The following is a 26,580-nucleotide window of genomic DNA, read 5'->3' on the forward strand; positions in this document are numbered from 1 at the left end:
ACATCGTTTCTGTTTGGCCAGCCTCTTCCTGGGCTGTCTCCTGATTTTCCTCATTGTGCTTTTCTCCTTGACCATGTAGAACCCAGCAAGCTCCGTCTGCCAGCTCTAGGTGGAGTGGGAGGGTTGGAGGACGAGCATAAAGGAAGATCTTTTCCTTTGTGAAACAACTGTTGGCTATTCAAAGGGAGGTGGTGTCTTCGTTCTTAAAGAGTGTTCATTTGCTGCCTGTAAAATGTGGCTTTTGCGGCTGGCTTCCTCCTTTCCTGGATCAAGTCAGAGGAGGACTGAGGGGTTTGGGGTGCGGGTCTGCAGCCTCCGTGCTGTGTGGGTTGATAGCACACACGAAGCGAAGTGCTCTCAGCTTTGTTGGATGAAATTTGTCTAAGACCTCAGGCGTTGGCTACCCAGATTAGATACCTGCTTACCAGCAAGCAGTTCCCTGAACTGGGCAAGCCTGCATCTGCCCAAGCCTTCTGTTTAGTGCAGAATATATTCATATGTCCTGGGCGAACAATCTTCAGTCCTGCTGAGCCCCCAGCGTTTACCACCACCCTCTTTGGGGGTTCAGAGAATCAGAGCTGGAGCCTCACACATGCTCTGGCTGTTGAGTCACAGCCCCAACCCTGTCCTCTTTTTACTAAGGACCCAGGGGCTGAGAGAAGCTAAGTCATTTACCCAAGATGCCACATTTTGACAACAAGTATAGCATACCCCTCAGGTGTCGTGTAAGAAGCGGGACTCAAGCCTGTGAATACCGTTGGATCTGGGGCCACCGTTTTCTTGGAATTAAAACCTCCAGTGTGCAAAGTGAAACTAGTGCCGTGTTGTGGCATGGGCCAGTTAAATCCTGGGTTTTTCCTCTGCTTATCTCCTTTCTGCCACAGTCCCCTGAAAGGAAAGACTATGGGTACATTGGAGGGGTAAGACTGAAAGAAAAGAGAATCGCTTTACCACATGTTAGGTGTTGCTCACTCTGGTGTTTGCCTGTTTTGATAGTTAACACAGAAGGAGCCGCAGTTAGAAACTCGGGGTTGTTAAATCGTTGCACGAGAACCAGAGAAGTCACAAGGCTGAGTGTTGACAAGGTGACAGCGGAGTGTCCCCCTAAACAAGCCCTTGTCCAGAGCGCCAGGCCTCTGAAAATGCTCATTTAGGAATTTGCCATATGTGGTACTGGGGGGGGGGGGGGGGCGGATGCTACCTCTTATAGAGAAAATCCCTCTGTACCCAGACCACTGCCTCCTAGAGGCCCGTCGGGGAAGTTAATTGGCCCAAGATTGGGCAAGATTAGAAATATCAGATTACATTCCTGAAGCACTCTCCTCCAGGAGTTTAGAACTCTGAAATTTTTCTCCACTGATAAGCTTGACAGTGACAAATTCGTGGTATTTTCATGACATTTCCTTTGATTTACCTTGAAATGTGGTTGGCTAAATTGAGTCAGGCAAGCTTATGATACTGGAAGCCATATTTTGATTTTGGGGTATTGATGGTATTTTTTTTCCCCCTTTTTGTGTTAAGGATTTAAGTCCATAATTTAAAACTACTGCCATGGGCTTGGGAGAGTTTTCATACAATACAGAGTTTTTCTGGCAAGCATGAGAACTTGGGTTCTATCTCCCAGAATGTATACTTCAAACAAACAAACAAACAAACAAACAAACAAACAAACAAATCAAACCCACACAAGCAGGCTTGGGGACACTTGCTTGTAATCCCAGCACTGAGGGGACAGGTCAATGGCTCTCTGGAGCTCACTGGCCAGCCAGCCAAGCCACTAGGCATGAGTTCAAGGACAGTGAGAGATCCTGCCCAGGGAACAAAAAAGTGGAAGGTGCCTTGGGGTTAATCCAACTTAAACACACACACACACACACACATACACACACACACACACACACCTGGGGCACTTCCATGTAACAACTTAGAGGAGTTTACAATATGACAACAGTCCTATGCTTATTTTATGTGTTTATGTGTGTGCACATGTATTTATGTGTGTGCACATGTGTTTATGTGTGTGCACACATGAGTCTAGGAGAACTATAAGGAGCCTAGGACCTTCATAGGCAAGCTCTTTGCCAGCCCAGCTAACTTTAAAGATGCCCCGTGAGGAGAACTTCTCTCACTGATGAACCCTCCTGTGAGCGCTGCCTTCTTTCCTTTTTTGGTTTTTAAAGGAAAGAGGAAAATGTTTCAGGGGGTTGTCTTTGATTATGAGTGCCTCTGAATTTCTCGAAACAGGTCGGACAGGACAGCCTGCTGCTTAGAAGAGATGGTTTGGCATGGCAGTTTAGAGGCAGTCCAGGGAGCGGGTCATCCAAGAACAAGCTGGAGAATAAAGAAATCAGATAGTTCAACTACTGTACTTTATACATGACACACTGAGCAGATGACCCAGGCTGTCCATTGAGCCCACTCTGGATTCAGGGTTATGAAATTTTTGTGTTTGGAAGAGGATTCATGCCACCATTCCCTACCCCTCCATAAAGTTTCTCTTTCTTTGGAGACTTTTGCTTTACTCTGGGGCCTCTTTGTGAGACTCTGAGACATGACCTTGGCTTGATTTCAGTCATCTGCAAGTGAATAAAGCAGCCAGGCCCCTGGTCATCTTTTGGTGGTGGAGAGCAACACCCTTCACCTACCCCATCAGCCAGAAGTCAGTCACTTCCTTGAACTGAACAGAGAAGAGAATCAACGTGGCATCAGTTTCTACCAGAAAGTTCGCTTTGCTTCACGGCACTTGTTTGTCCATCTTATGCTTTCCTCCATTCACAAACAATGGAAGTCATGGACCCTGAGTCAGTGTCAACCCCAGGGATGACAAGAGGGCCAGTGTCATAGCCTCCAGGAGCTACAGCCTCCAGTCATAATTCCATTTTGTCAAAATAATACTGTGTGTAGAGCTGGACAAATGGCTCAGAGGTTAAGAGCATTGACTGCTCCTCCAGAGGACCCTGGTTCAATTCCCAGCACCCACATGGTAGGTCACAGCCATCTGTAACTCCAGGTCTAGGGGATCTAACATCCTTTCTTGGCCTCTACAGACACTGTATGCATGTGGTACACAGGCATGCATGCAGGAAAAGTATGTAAAATAAAGAGGTGTGGACTTTAAAGAATATGTGGTTATTCTTTACTAAAATGAATTAATATTTAGTACCAGACCCCACAGTTTATCAGAGCTCTGGTTTTGTTTGAATCGTCACAGCAGTCTTTTGAGTATTACAAAGATCATCTGTATTCTTGATGGAGAAATTCAGGTCCAGAGAGGTTTAACAGCTTGCCCAAGGTCTCTCAGCCCAAAGTCAGGAAGACAGGTAGGCTCAGATGCAGCTCTGTCAGAGCGGCTTTGAAGAAACTTACTCCTTTCTATTCTTGAGTAAAATACACATCTTTGCATTCTTATTACTAAATACGGCCTTCCTTTGGGAAATGGAATTCTTCCAATGATTCTTTCTTCTGATGCTGCCCACCCTAGATTTAGATGAGAACTCCCCCTTCCCTGAAGGTCTTTCCCCTTTCCCTAATGGAAAGGACAGCACTGGGTGACTGCTGTGTGTGGACTGAGGATGAGCTCTGTCCTGAGTGAGGAAGACAAGAAGTCGAAATCTTCGCGACCATAAGAAGACAAAGAAGACTTTCCTACCAGGGACTGAGCAGAGGGCAAGGATCCGGGGAAGCGGGGTGCACAGCTCGATGTCAGTGATACAAGGGGGATGGGAACAGATGGAGTCCCTGCAGAATGGTACCTTCTAGAATATTCTAGATTCAGTCTTCCAGTTGGTGAGACTGGAGTTTCTTTGTGTGTTTGACTCTCTTCCCCCAAACCTGAGCTGGGGCTTGGTTTAAATAAGCTGGAGACAGGGTTTAAATACTCTTCCCATAGGCTTAAATTATTTACACAGCTCACTTCTAAGAGGCATATTTGAGGGAGTAGACCTCCTCTTGACATGCTTTTTAAAGGTCCTATCTACACCAGGGTCTTAAAGACTTGCCTTGGGCACATTTCTCATCAAGCACTAACTTCCACAGAGAAACTTTAAATATGCTAATTACGTTTCCCTGGGCCTTGGTTTCTGTGAAATATAGAGATCATCTTCTTTTTCCTTTTTTATGTCTGTGGAGTCACAGACACAAAGTCTCAGAAGTCCCGTAGAGAAAGAAGGGGGACAAGTTCAAGCCATCTTTGGGGTCAAGATGATTCTTTTTTCAAGTGAGGAGGACAAGGAGAGTTTTATACATTTTCTAATTATTCCCTTCAATTTATCTTTCATGAGTTTGCACTGTGGCTTTTGCTTGCCTTTTCCAGGGAAACAGAATTCTGTCTTCAATATAGCTCCTCCATAAAAACAGCAACAATGTACTATACCCACTTAGAGTACCATAAATACGACTCGAGCCTTTAAAAACATACTGCTCTTGAGAGGAGAGGTGGCTTTATGCTCTTCTCAGTTTTATTGGTTAGTATATCTTCATTGTAAAGGATAATGTAATTTGGGATGATATTTATATAGATCGAAGTTGCCAGATAGAATACACACTGCTCAGTAAAATGTGAATGTAGAGAAACAAGTTCGTAGTAGAAGTTCAAGCACAACCTGGCATTCTGCATTTTATCTGCTGCCTTTAGCAACCTCAACATTGGCATGCCCACCGCTGGCCTATGTTGACTATTAATTGGCAGTATCACAAAACTACAAGACCAAGAGTTTGAGCCATTTTAAAGACTAAGACATGCTTTCTCTCAAAAGACAGAAGTTTCTGCTCTGTGCCTGCTAACGCGACCTCCTGGATCAGGCAGCTTTCCTGGAAAGAGATTCAAATCTATTATGAGTGTAATCATCATGAAAAAATTTGATGAGAACACGGCATCACGCCGAATAATAACTTTAAGTAGAAAAACCCAGCGCGGTGGGATTTTCATCAGGCCTTCGAATGTCAGGAGAAAAATAGTTCCACACTCAGCGAATATAGATAGGTCTGTTTGGGGTTGCGTTCAATCCAATTGTGTGTGGGGGGCTGAATAATCAGGAGTGACAGCCTAGGCACTTTCTCTTCAAAGTGATTTTACAGAAGGTGCCATTTCCTAAGGAAAGTATGCTCGCTTCTCCAGTAATGCTGAAAAGGCACTAATGTATCCATTTATTGGCACTGGTGTCATGAGCTGGAGTCACAAATCATCTTTGGGTTTTAAGAGCTACTCACTGCTGCTTTGGGGAAAAGGGGCTTTCCTAGGATAAATGAGGCTCCGGAAACTTCTGGAACACTTCTGCAGTTCCCTTGAAGAGTCTCTGAGGGTCTTCACAGAAGGATCTCGCTTCACTTTGCAAAGCCCAAGTCAACACAATGAAAAACAATAGTCTAGTTTTCCTCAATAAGGGGGTGGGGGGCAAATTTGAATTGGGCTCTGTAATTTCAGCTTCCTTAAATAAGGCCTTTGGAAAACTTTGGAGAAGCAAGTGTGTGATTTTGGTCTTGGCTCACAACTTTGAAACTTTTTCCCTTCGTGTCTACCAAGGGTTTTCATAACAGATCTCCGCCCCGAACGATGTGTTCCACAGTTAAGTAATAGGTCCGATGCTGCAGGATGCCAAAGCTTCCAGCTCCTTTTACTTTCCAAGGGAGGGTTAAATAGTTCTCTTAATAACTTGAAAGAAAAAAAACACAACTCAAGGCTTACCACAGCTCTTAGTCACAAGTTAAACGGTTTCAGCAGTTTGATGGTTTTGAGCTGATTTAGCCCTAAGAATGTCTCCCTAGAAGGCTGAAGCGTAAGAGACGCTCAGAGCTTAGCTTCTCTGAAGCAGAGCTGGGACAGCTTACAGGGGAGCTTGTGGCCATCTTCTCTGTCAGTGACACTTGCCAGCGACTGCTTAGTTCTCCATGTCACCTGTCACCCGTAAATCATCTTGGGGACATCCAAGGTGCTGACTCATGCATCCCTGTGCTCCCACCATTCATAGCGATGCTATTTGTAGAGCGTCAGCTATCAATTCCCCTGTGGACTTGAACAAATAGAGATGCATAAACTATAACATTGTGTGTGTGTGTGTGTGTGTGTATGTGTATGTGTGTGTGTATATGTGTGTGTGGTGTGTGTATGTGTATGTGTGTGTATGTGTGTGTATGTGTGTGTGCATGTGTGTGTATGCATGTGCGTATATATGTGTGTGTGTATGTGTGTATGTATGTGTATGTGTGTTGTGTGTGTATGTGTGTATGTGTGTGTGCAGTGTGAGTTTGTACGTGTATTTATGTGTATGTGTGTGTTGTGTGTGTATGTGTGTGTAGTGTGTGTTGTGTATGTGTGTGTTGTGTGTATATGTGTGTGTTTGTGTGTGTTATGTGTGTGTGTTGTGTGTGTGTTTGTGTGCATATATGTGTGTGTGTGTGTGTGTGTGTGTGTGTATGCGTGTACGCAGGGTTGTATTTTTCTTCACCATAAAAAGCTACGCTTTGAGTGAGCAGGAAGGACTATTTTCATTAAAAGGGAAACTCGAAATCAGTGGCTGTGCCAAGTTAACTGCTCAGCCCACTCTTGTCAGCGTGGGTCGGCTGCTCTCGTGTGCCTTCTCTTGGCCTATTCGCATGATGCCCTCCGTACTGATGATGAGGCAATGAGCTTCTTCTCATCTTTTTCTTCCTGTTTCACTATGGTCTGTGCTACTGCTTTGTGTGTGTGCATGCATGTGTGTGCATACATGAGAGGGGTGCACATGTGTGTGCAGGTCCATGTATGTGCATGTGTGTGTGGAGGACCACCCTAGGTAGAGTTCCGCAGTTGTCATCCACTTTTATTTTGAAGACAGTTTCTGATTGACCTGCAATTCACCAATTAAGCTAGGCTGGATGGGTAGCAAGCTCCAGGAATGTGGTGTGCCTCCTCAGCAAAGGGATTACAAGCATGTGCCAACATGAACAACTTTTTAACATGGATTCTGGGGGGTTGAACTCTTGTGTTTGCAAGGCACGCACTGGTGCACTGTGCTGACTGAGCGGTCAGCCGTGCAGTTAGTTGATAAGAGAGTGGATGAGCCCATGGTCCCTGTCCTTTACAGTTCAAGGCTTTGCAGTACGTCCCGTGGCCAATTCCAGCTTTGTCACTGGCTAAAGGTGACATGTTTCAAGCACACACTGCATGACTTATGACCACAGAGACCCTCACAGAACCTCTCTTGACCTTTGTCTCTTTCTCTTCTTTTCCAGGGATCTCAGTAACGAAGAAGACACACACATGTAAGTAATGCATTTTGTTTCTGTCCCAAGTTTTCTGAAGAGTTGGAATTCGCATATGTCTGGCTGCTGTGGCCCTTCGAGCATAAGCCAATGTTTCCATGGTCAATAGTGGTCATATTTTCAACCTGTAGTGGTCGGATTTGGTACATCTCCACCTGTTCGTACTGAGTGTGTGTTGATGAGCAAGGTCAGGCATAAGCTGGTGTATTCCGGTGTTCCAAAGCCACGAATCTTTAGAGACGCCACGAAACCTAGCCAGGAGGATCAGTTACTTACTGCTCACCTCTTATTCTGGATCCTTCTCAGAAGAGTTTCTAGAAAACCCAGATTTCTTTTCAGCTTCTCTCTCCTTCTCCTTCCCGCTAGCTCACAGATGAGGTTGTTTTGTTCTTATGTTTGTGGAGCAGAGATACTGAGGGGGATAGAGGCGTTGTTGCACAACCAGGACGTGATCCGTGGGGGCCCTGGTAACTGGCATCGATAGTTTGGTCTGGAACTGTGTGCTGGGTCTATGCTCTGTATTCATCCCACTTCTTAGGGTCAATCGCCTTCATCAACTGCCTCACTCAAATTCCACCATAAACTTACCAGCTCACGTCAGTGTAAGGTGCTGTGATCTGCAGTCGGAACAGTGATGTTTGACTGAGCCTTCCACTTCAGGATCAAACGCTGTGTTGCTGATGCAAGCAGTCAGCCTTCGTTGCTGTGGTTGACTAGCATATTATTTAGGCTTTGAACAAATGGAGTCTTTAGAATTTGATGAGTATTTCAAACCACAGATACGTGCTACCTATGAGATGTGTTTTGGGCATCTTTCTAAGGCCAGCCTTGGATCTATTTTTGGCACGACAGAGGAACGACAAGGATATATATATCCCCACATTTTTCTTCATTCAACTTTTTACATTTTTTTTTTAGTTCCACGTGACTCATTGGTTGGGGGGGAGCAACAGCTATGTAACATCAAAGTAGTTTCACTTGTGCCTCAGTTGATTCTCAAAATCTGCTCTTGGGTTTGTCTGTCTGTCTTTCTGTATCTGTAGAAAAGGGAAATATAAGAAATTACCATTTTTATTTTTTAAAGTAAAAAAAGTATCTGGCAATGAGAAGCTGCCTGACACTTAGGGCCCTGTCTTGCAGTTCCCCCGTGTGGCTCTCATGGGTCTTCATGAAATGCTTGTTTGAACTACCATGAGAGGTCCAGCCCAAGCTAGGTGGTGTACGGCCAGGGTGGCACCTCCACAGTCGCTGCTGTCCCCCCGCCCCCGAGTCAGGCTAGTCTGTGACCCTTAGTTTTTGGGGGTTGTCCTGTCGTTGTTCTTGTTCTTGCTGTTGTTGGTGCATAATTGAGCTCATGCTGACTGAGAGATTGACAGCGCAGGCCACTGAAGTCCTCTGTATATCCGCAGGGCAGGCATGGTACAGAGAGCTTCCCTGCACAGCCTTGCCCATGAGCTCGTCCCTGGCCTGGAGGGACCCACTCTAGAGGTGGTAAGTAATCCAGTCTTTCTGCTAGCTCCGTCCTGGGCCTCTCCCAAGCAGGGGCTGCTGATTGTGCCTACTGTTTATGGTGGTTTGGGGTGTGGACCTCTGGCCACCTAGCCATATACAGAAAGCTACAGACAGGCTGCAGTGTGGATTGGCTCTTAGAGTAAGCAGACCAAAGAACCCAGCCCAACTCCATTAGCTCTGAAGAGCATACCTCAAATGATGACGTCACGGAAGGCAGAGGCCCCAGCTGTTGTTGGTATTGTATAGACAGTCCATCTGTAAAGACATCCAAGGTATTGCCGCCACTGAAAATAACTTATGGGCCTGTGTAGACATTCATGGAGGGGTCTAGGGGACAGCAGAAGAGTGGTGACTGGTGAGGGAAAAAAATTATGCTTTAATAACAGACGATGTCACCAGGTAGGCCTTTCCGCAAAAGCTTAAAGAATTTCATCTCTGTCAACCTTAAAAGTTACAGCCAAAATAGTAGTTTCTTTCTAACCTCGAGAGTCAGTCTGGGGTGTCCAACCTTCCGACACCATTATACAACATTGTCGTCTACAAAGTTCACACCTGAAAACCTCACAATTCAATTGCGTTATTACCATAATATTGTAAGTAAGTTGTTGGTTTTGTATTGGGCCTCAGTTATAGCTCCCCTGGGCTTCACGAGGCCCGAGGGTTGCGGGTTGGACACCCTGGAAGACATTAAGCATGAAGTATGCTGTAGAAAAACCCAAAGTTCCTAAGTGTTCTTAACTGAAAGATTTAGGTCAGATGATGTCAGGACATTTGGGGATGGGTAAGATGATATTTAACTTTTCTGAGTGGGGGAGAGGCCCCAAAATAAAATATCTCCATGACAAGTTGCAAAGAATAGCACTCAGGCAGTGACAAAGGTCTGTGAGCGTCAGGAGAGATGTCACCCTTCGAGGTGCATGAGTGCGGAAGTCCTCTGTGCCATTGGAACATAGATTGTTTTTGTCACCCAGCTTGGCAGATAGTCCTTCATGATCCTGGTCTTAGCATCTCTGCAGGGCCCACAGTGTATGCAGAAAGAGAAAATCAATCAATTCTTTCTCTAATAGCCATCACCCAAATGATTTCTTCCTTAGAATCTGTCGGGATTTTCCTTGAAAACGGTCCTAACGTGCTTTGCGGGTTTTCTCTTTTTTTAAGACGTTAAATTTCAGCTGCTCTTAACTCCTCTTGACGTCTGTTCTTCAAGAAGTTTTCACTGCCAGTGAAGTATATGAAGTCATTTCTGTACTGACGCAAATTTTTCATTTTTAGCCAGGGTTCTGGAAACCTTGGTCAAGCCTTGACTGTATAATAGTTGACAACTCAAGTCACCCTGAATTAGTGATTTCAGTCTGAGCTTTCTAACTGCCCTCCAAAGGAGATTCTTCAACTTACAAATTAATATGTATAGTTGCCAAATATATTATCAGACCAGTGTGTCAAGTCACATGCGCGCCACTCAGAGGTGCAAGAACCGTAAAGTGAACCTGAATCATTGTGACACTCAGATGTGTGTGAGCATGCATCACACACACACATACACACACACACACACACACACATACACACATACACACACACACACGCACGCACGCACGCACGCACATACACATGCCACAGTTTGGGGCAAGTTGAGCCATAAATTCCATGAAAGGACATGAGCTCATTAGCCTCCAGGAAGTCCCTGAGCATAGTCTTTAGAGACTCAGGTTCTCCTCGAACATGTGAGATGCCTAAATGTTTGGCTGGTTGGCTCAGGGGAAAAAGCTAAGGCCTGGGGGTTTCTCATGTTAAGTCATCATGCCCAAAATGGTTAAGAAAGTCTTGCATCTGTAATGTTTTTCAGTTGTTGATAGGAAATGTTGCTATTAGGTTTTAGAATGTGAACATGAAAAAGCTTCTTCCCTTGTGGGCTAGGGACATTAGATCAATTTCACACTGTGGTGTGGAATTTCAATGCCATTTTCATGGTGATAATATAGCCCACGGAGCTGCTGGGACCCTCGCAAGAGTGCCTGCACTTTGTCCGTGAGGAGGAGTGTCCCGGTTTCTTTCCCTGATGAAATAATACTGGGTGGATAATAGCTTCTTGTGTTTCTTCTTGGAATCAACTGCTATTTTGGTTTTTTAATTGTCAAGGACAACTGGTCATTCATTCCTGACTTCCTAATCTAATTCTGCTTGGACAGTTCTGTATTTACATAAATGTTACACAAGGACAGATACGGAGCTGAAAACCTGCCATGGGAAGGGAAGGGGGAGAGATGGCTCATTGGGTAAGAGAACTGGCTGCTCTGCTCCTGCAGAGGACCCGATTTCGGTTCCCAGCATCCACACTGGGTGACTCACAACCACCTTTACCTCCAGCTCCAGGGGCATCCAGCGCCCTCTCCTGGACCCTGTAGACACCTGCATTCACATGGCAGATACACACACAGAGAGAAACCTGCCCATTCGCATACATGAACATTTAAAAGAAAAAGAAAACTTGCAGCAGACCATTCTATCCAGCATCACGGAATTGTCACCAAATGGACACCAAAAAAGCCACCACCAGGCTGGCCCAGAGGATATCATGAAGGCCCTGAGTTTGTGCCGATGATACCTGAGCACTGGCGTTTCTTCCTGTTGCTATCTTTAGTTGTATTTCTTATTCTTCAATCTAAGCCTGTCCTGCCACTTCCATTTACACACAGAGAAGTACAAATGTCCACAAAGTACAGGTGACTCAAGGGTAAACAGTCAAGAAGGTGTGACTTTTTAGTCTCAAGTTGGTTTGTTAGTTTCCCACACAACCTCCCCTCCCACACCAACAGAAATATTATATCCAAATATTCCAAAATATTTGAGTATTAACACAAATTGCTACTTGCAGATAAGTTAGTACATCTTTTGATGTAACCGACTAACACCTAAAGTAAATAATGAAAGCACTGTATTATTTATAAATAGATTCTGACTTTCAGCAGTCAAAATATTTTAGCACAGATATGAATACTCCTTTTAGGTGCTATCTTTTATGTCCCTTTAAAAAGTGTTTATTGCAATCATTTAAAATAGAATAAATTAATGTATTCACCTTTTTTCAATTTATCTATATTTTCTTATTTTATGTTTGAATGCTTTGCCTGCATATATATATGTACATATACATATACATATATATACTACATCGTGTGCCTTGTGCCCATGATGGTCAGAAGATGGCTTCGGATCTCCCAGTACTGGAGTTAACAGGTGGTTGTAAGCTGCCATGTGGGTGCTGGGCATCCACTACTGGGTGCCCTGAGTCCTCTCTGTAAGAGCAACAAATGCTCCTTATCAGTGATCCGACTCTCCAGCCCCGTATTCACTTTTTATCCTCAGAGATGTGGTTTTGAATTTGAGTTGAAGAAAATGAGTTTTGAGGCCTCAATCTTCTCTCCTTGGGTCTTTGTGAATCCCACAAAATAAACCCAACAATTTGTCACAATTGTTACGATCTACTCAGAAGAACCAAGAACCAGAAAAAGTCCATTGTCCGATTTGTTTTCCTTCCAGGGAAGCCACTCTTTGATTGTAGATTCTCAGCAACCTCAAACTTGAGGTTCACTCACAGCCCAGTAAAACGCAGGCACCCTTCTTGGCAAGACTACTGGAGGGTGCCTTGGTGATGGAGTCTGTAGGTTACCTTGACACCCATTTGACTCCCAGCAATTAGAAGTTCAAGCGCTGACAGGGTGTTTTGTTAGGACATCAAGACAGACACGAGCCTTCTTTAGTGAGCCTCTATTCTCATCACTTGGCTCACTGACAGCCAATCCAGAAAAACCTTAAGTTCATGCTCATAAAGTAACTGGAAGGTTCGTTGCTAGAGCTCTTAGTCATCCCATATATAAAGCTTGATGATGATGAGACATGACCAAAATGCAAATGCTCATGCCTCACAGGGCTGTCTGCTCTGTGCTGGCAGGTCCTTTACCCTCAAAGACTCCATAGGATGAGAGACAGGGCTGGGGTAAGACATGGAGAGCAGGGGCATACTCCCAGGAAACAACCTATGATGCAAATACCAGGTACACCCATTCCAGAAGATTCCGCTCATAACCAGAAAGCAAGTTTAGCTCAAGGGTAGGAGAGAAGAAAAGAATCAGAGGCCTTCTATACAGCGTTTGGATGCTGTGGTCCAAACACCTGGTAACAACCAAGTAAATTCAACGATTTCACCTGGGACCCTAGAAACGGCCCCTCTTGGTCATCTCCCTTTGTTCTCGGCCTGAACAATAGCTACCTACTCCCTTCAAGAGTGACTAGATGGAAGAAGCCAAGTGTCTGGCGTAGCCTGGAAATGACTTCATTGTTTAGAGTCAGTCTGTGTGGCTACAGCTACACCCTCCTAAGCTGTTCTGTGGCCCATCATATTAAAAATAAATGGACTATACTTGGCCCTGTGGGTTTGCCCAAGGCAGATAGTTTTCATAGTCTTAAAACCCAACTTTAGGGTGAGGACCTGTGAACTCCACAGAAACGCTGAAAGTTCAGCATTTCCATCAGCTGTCAAACGCTCTACACAGAGCTGTACCCGCTAAATGTTTCTGCCTAGGCCTCCTGGTGCTGGTTTTCCTTGGTTAGTCAACTCCAGATTCATGAACTGAATTTAGAATGAACATTTTTTGTGTTCCTTTCTGTCCAAGTTTGCTTTCTATTGCTTTGATAAACACCATGACCCAAACAACTTGGGGAAGAAAGGTATTTGCTTATGCATCCCAATCACAGTCATGAAGGATGTTAGGGAAGGATCCCAAGGCAGGAATCTGGAGGCAAGAATTGAAACAGAAACCATGGAGAAAGGCTGCTTACTGGGTTGCTCCCCATGGCTTGCTCGAGTTGCTTTTTTTGTACTCTCTAGGACCACCTGCCCCAGAATGGCACTGCCCATGGTGACCTGGTCCCTCCCACATCAATCACTAATCAACAGTATGTCCCACAGACCTACCGATAGGCCAATCCGTTAAAGGCATTTCATCAAATAAAGTTTCCCCTTCCAAGATGACCCTAATTTGTCTCAAATTGACAAAAACCTAACCAGGACACTCGCCGTCTCATATATAACATAGGTTCCAAGGGTATGTTGAGGTTGTAATTGACTCTTTAAAATTCTTGCAGAAAACAAAGTGATCTGACCTACAAGATACTGGTGTCTGATTGATAGATTTATTACATATTTAATAAACTCTTTCTCGTGATTGGGCTGAACTTTAAGAAAGAGCTGGGGTCTGTGTTGGAAGTTCTGTGGGTAAAGTCCTCACCATGAAAGCATAAGAACTAGATGCCCGGCACCCAGGTGTTAAAAAGGAAAACAAATAAACAAACAAAAAACCAGGTATGGCAATGTACAATTATAATCCTGATGGAGGAGAGGCAGAGGCAGGAGGATGCCTGAGGGTTTCCTGGGCAGCCAGTCTAACAAAATCGGAGACCTCCTGGTTCAATGACAAACGCTGTCTCAAACAGTAAGATGGGGAGAGGCCAAGGAAGGTACCTGAACTTGACCTTTGGCCTCTTCACATACGTGCACACGCATACCCACACAAATACACACACCAGATGTTTGTGTGAAAGAGACAATGGGACAGGAGAGAAAGAGAGAGGATCGTTATCTATTATAGAAGTCTCTGTTGCCTTTGACTCAACCATGAAAACAGCACAGTACTGAGAGCAGATGTGCCCGTGTTTGTAGCCAACAGTGGTGTGTACCACTGACAAGGCACTTCTCGGCCTCCATACCTTGTGTTTAAAGCTGACTGCTATTATCTCCTTTCATCTTCTCATGAGCTCCATTGGCTTCTACCCTTGCAACAAGTTTCAGATAAGAAAATGTATCCGAAGAATGAATCACTTAGCTTAAAGGAGTCAGAAAACTTGTTTACTTACCCAACTGGTCATGGGCAGAGCCCAGACTTGGAACCAGGTGAGACTGTCTGTTTCTGTGTATGGGAGAACCACACTGGCATCTTTAGTCTGGGCAGTGGCTCATCCTTTGAGCCATTTGGTGAGAGACCTTTTTTAGAGCACTTCACAAATTCTCATGTGTTTCATCATGGGCACTGCTTTGTGATGTAGACATTGTACCATTCCCATTCCAAAGTTGGAACTAGACTAAGACATGAACACTAGTGTGCTCCAACTGCCTTCATTAGAGTGGCTCTCCCACTCTGCAGCAGAGAGGAAAGCCAAGCACAACATAACTATTGATACAACAGTCTGAGGATTTATTTTATGTTTTAGTCATTTTCTATTTTAGTTTTTCGTTGTTATTATGTGTGTGCATGCATGTGATGTCTGTGTGCAAGCATGTATGCCCTGGCATACATGTAGACATTGGAGGACAACTTTGTACAATCATTTCTCTCCATCCACCTCTGAAGATCTGGGGATTGAACTCAAGTTGTTAGGCTGTGCAGCAATCTCCTATACCTACTGAGCCATCTTGTAGGCCCCTGATGTTGGTTTCATTGTTGTTGCCGGTTTGGTTTGGTTTTGTATCTTATAACTCTTTCATGTATAGATAGGCTTTTCCACTTGAAGGATTAACTTATTTCCAGACGGGAGAATGTTATTCCTGCCATATGGGAAAATTCATCTAACCAAGATGGTCTGCTGGCAACTAGCCAGCCTTCCCATGCTCAAAGGATCATTGTTTCATCTGTTGAACATCCTAACCTGATCCTTCAAAGATGCTGAACAGTCAGTATCACTGTTGATACAATTCAGCTGATCCCATGATAGGAAAAGCTCTTCTGAGGCTCCTGTCCCTCCGGGAGATCTAAAGCCCCGGACACTAGCCATGTGCAGGTCTGATGGCATGCACCGATCTTCTGAGGCAGCAAAGCCCTTCTGTTGTCGCCGGTGCCATGCAGAGTGCGCATTCTTTTGGCTCAACCTGATGGTTGATGCTTAACCTTCAGTGGCCATATAGGCAGTGTGATTCAGCACACTGTGGTTTCCTTGAAGCCTAACCCAACCAAGCCAACAAGATTGCAAGGTAGAGTACTTGGGGAGTGGAATATATCTGAAAGATAAGCAGCTACAAGCCTGGGGAGATGGCTCACTGATTAAGAGTACTTGCTGCTCTTGCAGAGGATTGGGGTTTGGTTCCCCAAACCCATATTGGGCAACTCATATCTGCCTGTAACTCCAGCTCCAGGTGATCAGATAGCCCCTCCTGGCCTCTGCGGGCACCAGCACACACACGCACAGACACACAGACACCAAAGTAAACGTAGGGTAAATCTTCTTTTAAAAGATAGCAGCTAGGTTTTGCTGATGCTTAATCCTACCTGAATTTAGGATTTGGTCTGGATTGTAATATCTGCAGCCAAGGAATGACAGTGCATGAGAAGGAGAGATGCACATGTGTCTGAGATGTGAAGAAAGCCATCCCTCTACAGTAACTGAAGCAACTACACGAAAACTTGCCACTGACTTTTGATTATAATTGCTGCCCATATCTGCACATTGTTGAAACTAAGTTTTTTTTTTTATTTCCAAGCAAATTCCCCTCTTGTCTTTGACAGCCCAAGGTACCTCCTAATAGAAGGTTCTCTACTCGCTCTATTTCCATCTTTGGGCAAATGTTTCTCCAATATTGCAAAGATGGCTACTTCCATCTTTTATTGTGTTAACCACCTAAGCGTTAATTCTAGCTTCCAATGTCTTGGTCAACAGCCAAGTGTAATTACTAAAGAGAAAATTGAACCAGGCATGGTGACACATACTTGTGCTCCTAGAACTTAGACAGCTGAGGGAAGGAGGTAGACTGTTGTTAAAGTTTGAAGCAAGCCTGGATGAGGTTATGAGTTCTAGGCCAGGCCAGGGTGCCTAGTGAGACCCTGTCTCAAACAAACGAACAACTGGTAGATAAATCAGTAAATTGTCGAAAAGAAAGTTCTAGAATGGGGTAGATTGTGGTTTAAATTCAGTAAAGGAAGGTAATAGACACACCTTTCATTTTCAGTTTTTACCTTGGGGGTGGAAAGATTTTATAACAGAAAAATCCTGAAATTTAATACCAGAACCTAGGGAGGGAAGGCAGGCAGGCAGGCTGCCGAGCAGACAACAGCCGATGCCTGTAGGAAGGCAGGGGGAGGAAGCAGGCAGCTTTGCTAGCAGAGGCGCACATAATTCCTAATCTGTGCTTACAACTGTGTGAGGCCCCATGTAGAGAGTTCACCTCACCCCCCCTCCCCCCCTCCCCCATCTCTAATAGCTTACTCTACAGGAGAAAAACCACTTCCCTTTGAAGATTGTGTGTGTGCATGTGTACAACAGTGGGTAACCTTGGTCCTGCTTCCTTAAGCACCACTCACCTTGAGTTTTGAGACTCTCTCATTAGCCTGGAACTTGCCAAGGAGGCAAGACTGACTTGTCAGCGAGCTCCAGGCATCCGTCTGTCTGTGTACTGGGAGCATGTGCCGCCATGGCTGTCTTTTTTATGAGACTTCTGAGGATTGGACTCAGGTCCTCATGTTGGCAGGGCCAGTACTTTATTGGCTATCTCCCTGGCACCCCTTGCTTCCCCCGTGATCTGAGAGACTCTTTATAAAGTATTGCAAGAAAATGCAGGGCTGAATTTGCATTTCTGTATTGTACTTTAACACCTGGGGGCTCAGCTCACCGCTGATGACCCAAGCTCTGTCTAAAACCATGGCCACAGCACGATCGCTAGGTCAGTCAATGGCTCTGAGGACAGTGGTGTGGGCCCGTGTGACTGGAGTCAACTGTCACCGAGGAAGAGATGGGCAATGGAAAGACACGGACGTTTCCCTTCTCTCATGGCCGATGGGGGGGGGGGCACAGAATGCATGGGGACATTCTGTGACCTGGACACATTGTTTTCCTGCCTTGTCACTTAGCATCATCTGGGTCAGATGTTTCCTGCCTCAGCCCCTTCTCTGAACCCAGATAAAGCCTCAAGCCTTAGCTAGAAGCTGCTTTTCTGCCCGTTCCTGTGATGGGCTATATGAAGAGAATACTTAGTGGGTGGGAGAGATTTCAGCCAAAACAGACGGGGCTCTCCTGACAGTAGAAAAAGTCAGTCTCTCCTGCTCTGTCCCCCAGCTATAAGGTCCGATTGTAAGACCAGTCCTTGCAGCGCCATTAAAATCAGAGGCATGGAATGAGCCCTGAAGCTTAAGAAATGCATATGCACTTTGAATTCCATGGCTAATGGTTCTCCTTGCTTGCTTTCATCCCAGGGCTAATTGGCCAGGGCTCCTGTGATACGCTGGGAACCTGTGTCTCTCCAGCCCTTTTAACTCAGCTACAAATCACTTGATAAAAATTTGAACCCCAAATTCCAAATCTTGCTCACATCTTAGGTAGATGAAGGGAAATGCACTAGGTTATGCCCTTTTCATCACAAAGAATCTTTCCCTCAAAGGACTGGAAAAATGGGGGGCAAACTACCATCTTTCCTCACAGTAAGTGTTTCTTCCTTTGCCTAAAATGGATTTCTGTGGTTCTTCTTAAAGAATAGGGAAGGTCTCAGCCAGGTCTGGCCACCGTGTGACCTTCCTTTAGCCATCGCCAAGACCGTTAAGTTCATTTATCTGTCTCCCTTGCCCCTTGTCTTTTTGTGTTGACAAAACTGAAACTCCATTTCCCATCCCCACCAAGTTGGGGCATTGTCATAACCGATTGTCGCCACTTTGTGCCTTGCTTAGACTGGATCACACCAGCGCCCCTAGAGATGAGGTGAAGACTCAACTCTGTCCCCCGAGGCCAGTGAAATAGCTGTTTGGTCCCTTGTGTGAAACTTCCTAATAACTTAAGTGGGCAGCCTGTGGGTCCCTGGAGGGCTTCTCCACAAGAGCGTTCCCTCTCTTTGTTAAGATTGCTTATTAAAAATGATTTTATAATGAAGTTGCCTCAAATAGCAGTTCTTTTCCTGGTTGTCCTTGAAGCGGTAGCGAAGAACCTAGAGACAACTGTCTAGGGTTTTCCTCCTTGTTAAAACTCCTCCGTTACCACGGGTGCTCTTGATTTTTAAGGAGACAAAGTCTAACTGACATGAGTCCCTATCCACTTGATTACGTCCCTTAACACACCGTGCAAGGTATTATTGGTGCCTTAGCTTGTCGGGCAGGAGCGGGGCTCGAATTGATCTCTGTCGATTGAGGACATGCTAGTCTGCGGTGGAAACCAGACTGTCAGGAGTCCCCGGGAGAGCAGAGTGGCTAAGAGATGCTGCTGTCGATCCAGCCCTGTCTCAACCAAAACAGGAACCTCTGCTCATCTTGTCTCTGTGGTCTCTGATTTCTCCTATTAACTAACCACTTTCCTGCTATAAGGGATGGTCATAAAGAGGAATCAAATAATAATAAAGGTGAGGTGGGGCTGGTACAGGTTTAGAATCCCAGCACTGGGGAGAAGGAAACGGGGGACCCCTGGGGCTCACTGGCTAGCCAGCCTATCCTACTTAATGGGTTTCGAGAAGTAACGAACAGTGCCTAAGGTTGACCTCTGGCTTCTACATATATGAATACACATGCACCTGCAGACCCAGGAATATGCACACATACGTACGTAAACATGCACATAAAAATTGTGTCATACTCTGTGTTAGTTACACTGTGTACATTCATAACTCTGTACACGTGGCAATTAGGAGATACACAGGGTTTGGAGCGTTTTCATTGTCTCTCAGCCTGTCTTTTGTCTGTACTCTTGATTTATTTAACATAAAGAATGATAAAGCAGTTGTCTGCAGGGTTCACCACTGGGCACATCTGCCCTTGACATGGCATCCCAGTGGCCAGGCATTCTTAACAAGCAGCCCAGGAAAGAAAAAGCCCTATAAAGTTGTTGGTGACAGTCTCAGCCTGAAACATTCTCCTCACGGTAGGCTTGTCAGGCAGTAAAACTATAGGGTGTTGAGATGATGTGGCTTGCAGTGTGCATGATGGAGAGCACCAGATGTGGCTTGCAGTGTGCATGCTGGAGAGCTCCAGATGTGGCTTGCAGTGTGCATGCTGGAGAGCTCCAGATGTGGCTTGCAGTGTGCATGCTGGAGAGCACCAGATGTGGCTTGCAGTGTGCATGCTGGAGAGCTCCAGATGTGGCTTGCAGTGTGCATGCTGGAGAGCTCCAGATGTGGCTTGCAGTGTGCAGGCTGGAGAGCTCCAGATGTGGCTTGCAGTGTGCAGGCTGGAGAGCACCAGATGTGGCTTGCAGTGTGCATGCTGGAGAGCACCAGATGTGGCTTGCAGTGTGCATGCTGGAGACCAAAGCGAGAGGCACCAATGTGTATCGTCCAGCTGCAGAGATCAGTCCTGTCTGGTTAAGCTCAGAATGACTGCATACAGAGACTGCGCCTCAAGGAACAGCTTCAGTGGAGTAAACATTTTACTCTCTAAGAACATCAGAATGCCATATTAAGAATCTCAGATACACACAATACCACTAATTTTACAAGAGAGAAAGAAACACACACAAACTGGCTTCATTCTCTTCTCTGAGACCAGATGCTTTTAAAACATCCTTACATTTAGCAATTGCTGCTTCTGTCTCTCCAGTAAAGATAAGCAAGGAGGAAGGACAAAAATTGCTCTGGCTAGGCATGCTGGCACACTTCTTTCATCTTACATTTGAGAGTCAGAGACTGGTGAATTTCTGTAAGTTTAAGGCCAGCATGATCTACATACTGAGCTTTAGGCCATACAAGACTATATAGTGATACCATTGCCACAAAACAAACACAAAGATATGCAACAATGTCTCTACAAGTACCCTGTGGCATAGTCATGTGCATATGTACAAGAAAGGAAGGTAGGGAAGGAGGGAGGGAGAGAGGGAGGGAGGGAGGGAGGGAGGGAGGGAGGGAGGGAGGGAGGGAACAAAGGAAGATTAGAATATATGTAGATTTTCTAGTGTGTTTGTGTGTGTATCTCTACACACACAATCAACTTTATGACCAGACCCTCTTCCTACACATTTAAAGCAAATAGTAATAGCCTTGTCACATATGGGAAGTAGTGGGTGTATTACTTGAAGTGGGCTTATCAGACTTACATTTTCATACTTTAGAAACAAATGCTACCCCCAAAGACTCAGTCCTAGTGTCCATTGCTTCTAAGTGCCCTGTCTCAACATAGTGAAGTCACAGTCTCATCCTGAGGTCCCAAAGCATCTAAAAATCCTTCTAAAGATGAACTGTGCTGTTACTATTATTATCTGAGGGGAGGGGAGTGACCTCTTAAACATGTTTGTTTTCATTATTGGTGAGAGATTTCTAGTAACAACGAGATCAGATTTGCAAGATAAAGCAACATTCTCAGTTCCCATCAGTACCTGTGGAACTGTGAAGGAGGAAGCTTCCTATTAGAGAGTTGGCTGCCCTTTCCAAGAATGGGAGGTAGAGTAGTCTGTCAAGGGAAATTGTCTATCTTTGTCTGGTCTGCAGAGGAAAAAGCGATCCAAAAATGTTAAGCCATTTCTGAAGTAGATGTTCTGATAACCCCCAGATTACTTAATTGAATTTCAGGGTAAATTCTAGAAAGAATTTTACTGTTCAAGGTCAGAGCATGTAGCTAGCATCCGACTGTCTCTCTGGTGTAGCTTGTATGCATGCTGTCTTGATTTAGCAGACACTGGTGGTTTTGAGGCTGTTGTTAAGGCTGGAGAAATGACTTAGTAGGGGAGACCGTGGCTCCTGAGTGCAAGCAAAAGCCCCTGAGTTCAGATCCCAGCCCCCAAGTGAAGAATCCAGGCAGGACTACGTGTGTAACCCCAATGTTGTGGGGGGTGAGGACAGGAGGGTCCCTGGGGCTAGGGTGATAGAGCGGGGCAATTGATATCTACCTCCGGACTCTGTATATGTGCAGAGCTGTGTGCACCCAAACACAACATGTACACATGCCACACATGCTCAAATGTACACACACATACACACACACACACACACACACACACACACCAAACAGAAGAAAACAAATTGTCCACCTCACGAGTGGCCTAATACAACCACAGTTCCTGCGGATCCTTCCTTGAAATTCATTTTTTTAAATATTCTTTAAGCACCTTGCTCAGCTTTCCTCCTTACTTCTGTTTATAACTTTTTCTTGAACCACGAAAACAAGAGGAACCAAATTATCCCCTGCAGGATGAATTCCTTGAGTGGAAACCTTGCTTATAAATGAGAGAATGAGACATGACCCAATAAAAGAATCTATTTTAATTTTAATTTATTTCCTGGTGGCCTTTATGCCTCCTTAGGCAATGACCTAACCAATTCTTTCTTAACACTGATTTTTTTTTTCTTTCCAAGGTCAAAAAGCACTTTGCAGTTACTGTAAGAGGAGAATAAATGGGTTTTTTGCCTGTCACATGAAGTCGGTCTCGTCATAGAAGATGTAAATTCAGGTTTTTGCAGCTTTTTAGCAATTCCTCTCTCATTAGACAACTATTAGCAGGAAAAATGAGCAAGACAGAGCAAGTTGATCTCTGGGGCTTCCAACACTGAATTTTGGGTAGTCACTGTCTGGGGTACCCTCTTTCTTCCCTCCCTCTGCTCTCTGGGATGGAGTCTGATCCACAGCGAGAGGAATGGTTTCCAAGTCATTCCCACGGTCTGCTTCAGTTTCACAGGGCAACACACAAGCAAGGAAGGTAAGGACTGTTCTAGAAGCCAGCCCAACCTGGGGCTCTCAAGGCTGGATAGGAAACGCTTGTTCTCAATCACACTCTTGTGAGCGTGTGCGCGCACACACGCACACACGCGCACACACACACACACAAAAACCACCACCACAGCCCCCACCCCTCAAAGCACCTCCCCACCACCACCCCCCAAAGCCAACTCCTGATGGGTAGACACTAAAAGCCTTTGCTGTGGCCTGATTGTAGGAGTTAGTTACCTAATCCTGCCTATAACTGGGGTGATTTGAAAGACGGGAAGATGTTCTCGTTTTCATTATGGGAGTCACTTGGGGACAGTATCACTTAGAAGAATATGTTTTTATTGCCCTAAATTACTTTACCTGAGAGTCTGTTGATGTGTTTCTCTTAGGTTAGATTTCTCATGAACAAAATGGCCCATGTGGGTCCCATTTGCACTGTTTCTCCCAGGACTGGAACTACTCTAGTGGTCAGTGAGTTGGCAGTCACTCTGTCCCGGAGTCACAGTTATAAGAGAAAGTTCTAGAAGGGAGTGAGCATGCAATGAAACACAAATAGGGTCAGCGGAGCTTTGCGTTGTGTGTGATAGCCATACATGGAGCCTACAGCATAGTTCCAGGCTTGGAAAATGTCTAAAAGCAACTCCGCTGACATCAGGGTTGAGCTGGATCTGCTTTAGCCGGAACCAAGGAGGTCCTATCACAATCACATTTAAATGGCATCACAGTTCCCAACATCTTTAAATAAATGGGTGTGTCCTCCGTCGAATTCCCTGGAGAGGAGATGCTGAGACTCTGGAATTGGAGGGCGTGCTCTTAGGAACAATGCCTGTGAGGAGCGGAGGAAGTGAGGTGGGAGGAGCCAGCGGCCATGCTGGGACAACCCAGATTCAGGAGCTGCCGAGGAAGATCAGATGTGGTTCCAGATGGACGCAAGATGGATGCACCCTTCACGGTGTACCAGCCATGCGTCAATGCCAGCTGTACACAGGGAGGCACAAAACCTTGGGCAGGGCAGGCAGCTCTCTTCAACCAAAGGTAAAGCCCCCTGGGGGCGGGCAACTCAACCCTGCCCCCTTAGCCATGAACATTCTGGTTGCTGGGAGAAGGAGGACTTGGATGGCCTACTGTGCACTCACTACAGAGGGCAGAAATGGCCCTGCAAACTGTATTTCCTTTAGTTAAGATGACACAGATTTCATTGCTTAGCTAAGGCTTACGTGAACACAGCATGTGCATAGCCTCAGAATAACAGCATACCCCAGTCAAAAAAATGCTGAATTTAAAAAGAATTTTTTTTTTCTGTTGAATAAGTGGTTTTCATTAGGATCTCTGGTGCTGGATGTATGCATTATAAATCATATATGTACAAGCCCATAAAATGTTTTCTTCCTCTACACATGGACATTCCAGCGTGTTAACACATTTTTCTCAATTATAAAAAAATAAATAACACATGTCCGACAATTGGGGCTCGTGTAAAACAGATTCACACAGGAACAAAGAACGACTTGAAGAACTAGCCACACACACTGCAAGTTCTGTCTGTCTGTCTGTCTGTCTATTGCTGTCCTGTAATTCAGATAAACCACCAAAAGCGTTCTTTACAGATCCCACATGTGGACATAGCCTCTCTGTTTAGTGGTTTGTGAAGGTCCAGCTCCTTTGTTTGGTGGCTTCTTATAAATAAAGCCAGAACTGAGTATGAAAGCAGCCTTGACTGTCAGGGCGCCATTGAGAGCTACAGATCGTGTCCCTCGCTTGTCTTGTGAGTTGCAGTGAGTCTTAGTTTTATTTGACGAAATTCTGACATAGCCTGTAATATAGTGGCATTTGACTTCGGAGAATGGGGACCCCACAACAAGAAAATAAACCCACACTATCTTCATAAAGTATTATCTAATGGAGTGGTTCTCTTTCCATATGATTCAAAGACATTTCCTCAACATTCCTTTTACAACTTTAAAATTATATTTATTGTATTTGAGGGATACCTTTCAGGAGTCAGTTCTCTCCTTCCATGGTGGGTTTTGGGGATCAAACACAGGTCCTCTGCCTTTTGTAGCAAGCAATTTTTACCATCTCACCAGCACCACAAATACAACATTAGGAAGCCAGAGCTTGTTTGTTTTGTTTTGTTTTATTTTTTCAGGTATCCCTGCAAAGTTCCATAGTCCCAAATATGTCTATTTCCCCAGGGACCAGAGCCCCAGATGCCATCCGGGTCAGGGACAAAGGATTCCAGTTTCACGGGTGCTGAAATTTCAATGTCTGAACCTCTAGGGTTCAGATGGAATCGGGGCTGATCTAAATGGAATGAACCTTCTGTGAGTTTCTAGTGTTGCGTTTCCATGCCTCAGCCTTGCAAAGAGAGAGACATTCTCAGGGTGATAGCAGTGTCCATTCAGGTGGTCCTTCCCTTTATTCAAAGAGAATTCATGGATTGTAGAACACTTTGCCTGGGCTGAAAGCATCGTCGTTCCAACAGCTGCTCCCTGGGAAAAATCCCCTGGCCATTCTTTTTGGAGCTCCCTGTGTCTGAGACCCTGGGAAAAGGATTCCCAAGCTGTTCTGGATGGTACTGGCAGCTGGATCAGTCTGCCCTGGGTATTACCATCACAAGGGCCCAGAACACAGCAGCTTTTCAAGGGGGCAAACTCCCTGAGTCTCACTCAGGGAAGAGGAATCCCACACATCCAATATCAAGCGAGCCATCTAATCTACCATCGCACAGAGTATGCTCAACCCCACCCATCCGATCGCACATCGCAGCCATTGTGCAAGGGAGCCTCTGCATTACCGCTCTTGCTGAGAGTGCAATCTACAGGAATGCTTTTATACATGCATATAAGGGAAGCTAATGGGCCAAAATAGAAAGCAATTGCTATTTTTCAATGAACAGGAAGAATTGGCTCCTTAACTTTTGGGGAGGAGTGGGCAGCTTGGGGGGAAAAAAGCACATATAAACTTCCTTTTTTGCGTGTGTATGCCAGGATTTCTGTGAGTGATTCACATGCCTGTCAATTACACGCCCTTATGGATTCCAGCCATTAGGCAGGTGTCCAAGAAAACACAAGTCTGAAAATGCTTCTGTTTTCATGAAATGTGTGACTTTGGAAAGCCTCCCGTTCTTCCCAAGGAATGGGACGGGGCCTCTGTTCCTGTCCTTGGAGCCAGGAGCCTCTCTGACTTCCCGAGATCTTGATCCCAAGGACCCAGAAGCAAAGCCTGGGTTTGGTTTCTGAATAGTGTATATGTATGTGTATGTACGTATTTATTTGTTTGTTTGTTTGTTTGTTTGTTTATTTATTTATTTATTTATTTATTTATTTATTTATTTATTTATTTATTTCCTTCTGGTGTGTGTTACAAAACATAGCCTGGTGTTATAAAACAGGATTTCGAGAGATGAGTCACAGTGCTTGCCTGATGTAGTAATGAGGAGTCCTGGTGGAGCAGAGAACGACTTCCTCTCCCCAAAACATCAAAGTCAAAGCCAGTGTAGAGCTTGTAGCTGATGCCTACACAGTAAACTGACATAGACCATGTTGCTCCCCCCCCCCCCCCGCCCCATCCAGGTAAAGCTAGAACTCAGAACGCTGGTTTTTGTCCTTGATCTCTCAATACTCTAGGAAAGGCAGCTTTTATCCGCTGGTAATATCAAGGCTGTTAAGAGTTCATCAGACAGATTTTTCCACAAGATAATGCTAAGTTGAACAGGTTTTTGGTTTTTTTTAGGGTGCTCGATTCAGGTTTTGAGAATCACTGGTGTGTTTTGGAAACAGCTCTAAGTGCTGCTTGGTAGTTCTTCCAGTTCTGTGCCTTTGGCTCCATCCATATCCGATCTATAGAGGTAAATCATCTCAAGTCATCGAATATTTAGTGTTAACAAAGCTGGCTTCATCTGGACCTAAGTAATATTAGCACCTGGAAGAAATAGTTAAAAGATGGTGAGAACTGGGTACAATCCCTCTTATCCCTACCTTGCTTAGATCCTGACTTAAGCCAATAACTGAAAGGGTGAAATAAAATTAGATGATGAATGGGATCTGAATGCAGGCTAGTGTCATATGTGATTGTAATAATCACTCCTTAACAGTGATAGGTTTGTAATGACAGCCATGTGGTTGGTCTCAAAAACAATTTATTAATTACAGTTAAAGACTCCGGGAAT

The 26,580-nt window shown here is 45.0% G+C and overlaps 1 protein-coding gene and 1 long non-coding RNA gene across 6 annotated transcripts in view; one reads left to right on the plus strand and one right to left on the minus strand.

Annotated features, from left to right (window-relative positions):
* The window catches only part of Rora (RAR related orphan receptor A), a 735,488-nt gene that overhangs the window by 535,353 nt on the left and 173,555 nt on the right, over positions 1 to 26,580 (plus strand). For 3 of the 5 annotated variants that reach the window (XM_042281195.2, XM_076576581.1, XM_076576582.1), the window contains exon 2: positions 7,210 to 7,239. In XM_042281195.2, coding sequence (XP_042137129.1) covers positions 7,210 to 7,239 — 30 coding nt within the window. Of the gene's footprint in view, positions 1 to 7,209; positions 7,240 to 8,648; positions 8,731 to 26,580 lie in introns of those variants that run through there. The other 2 variants (XM_076576583.1, XM_076576587.1) reach the window with 2 other exon arrangements.
* Positions 1,973 to 14,849, minus strand: LOC121830890 (uncharacterized). The gene is made up of 3 exons (XR_006074191.2): positions 14,665 to 14,849; positions 8,942 to 9,103; positions 1,973 to 8,276 (listed from the first exon to the last, which is right to left on the minus strand). It is a non-coding gene; the product is annotated as an uncharacterized LOC121830890 (long non-coding RNA).

The sequence above is a fragment of the Peromyscus maniculatus genome, chromosome 7 (genome assembly GCF_049852395.1).
Source record: "Peromyscus maniculatus bairdii isolate BWxNUB_F1_BW_parent chromosome 7, HU_Pman_BW_mat_3.1, whole genome shotgun sequence".
Classification (NCBI taxonomy): Eukaryota; Metazoa; Chordata; class Mammalia; order Rodentia; family Cricetidae; genus Peromyscus; species Peromyscus maniculatus.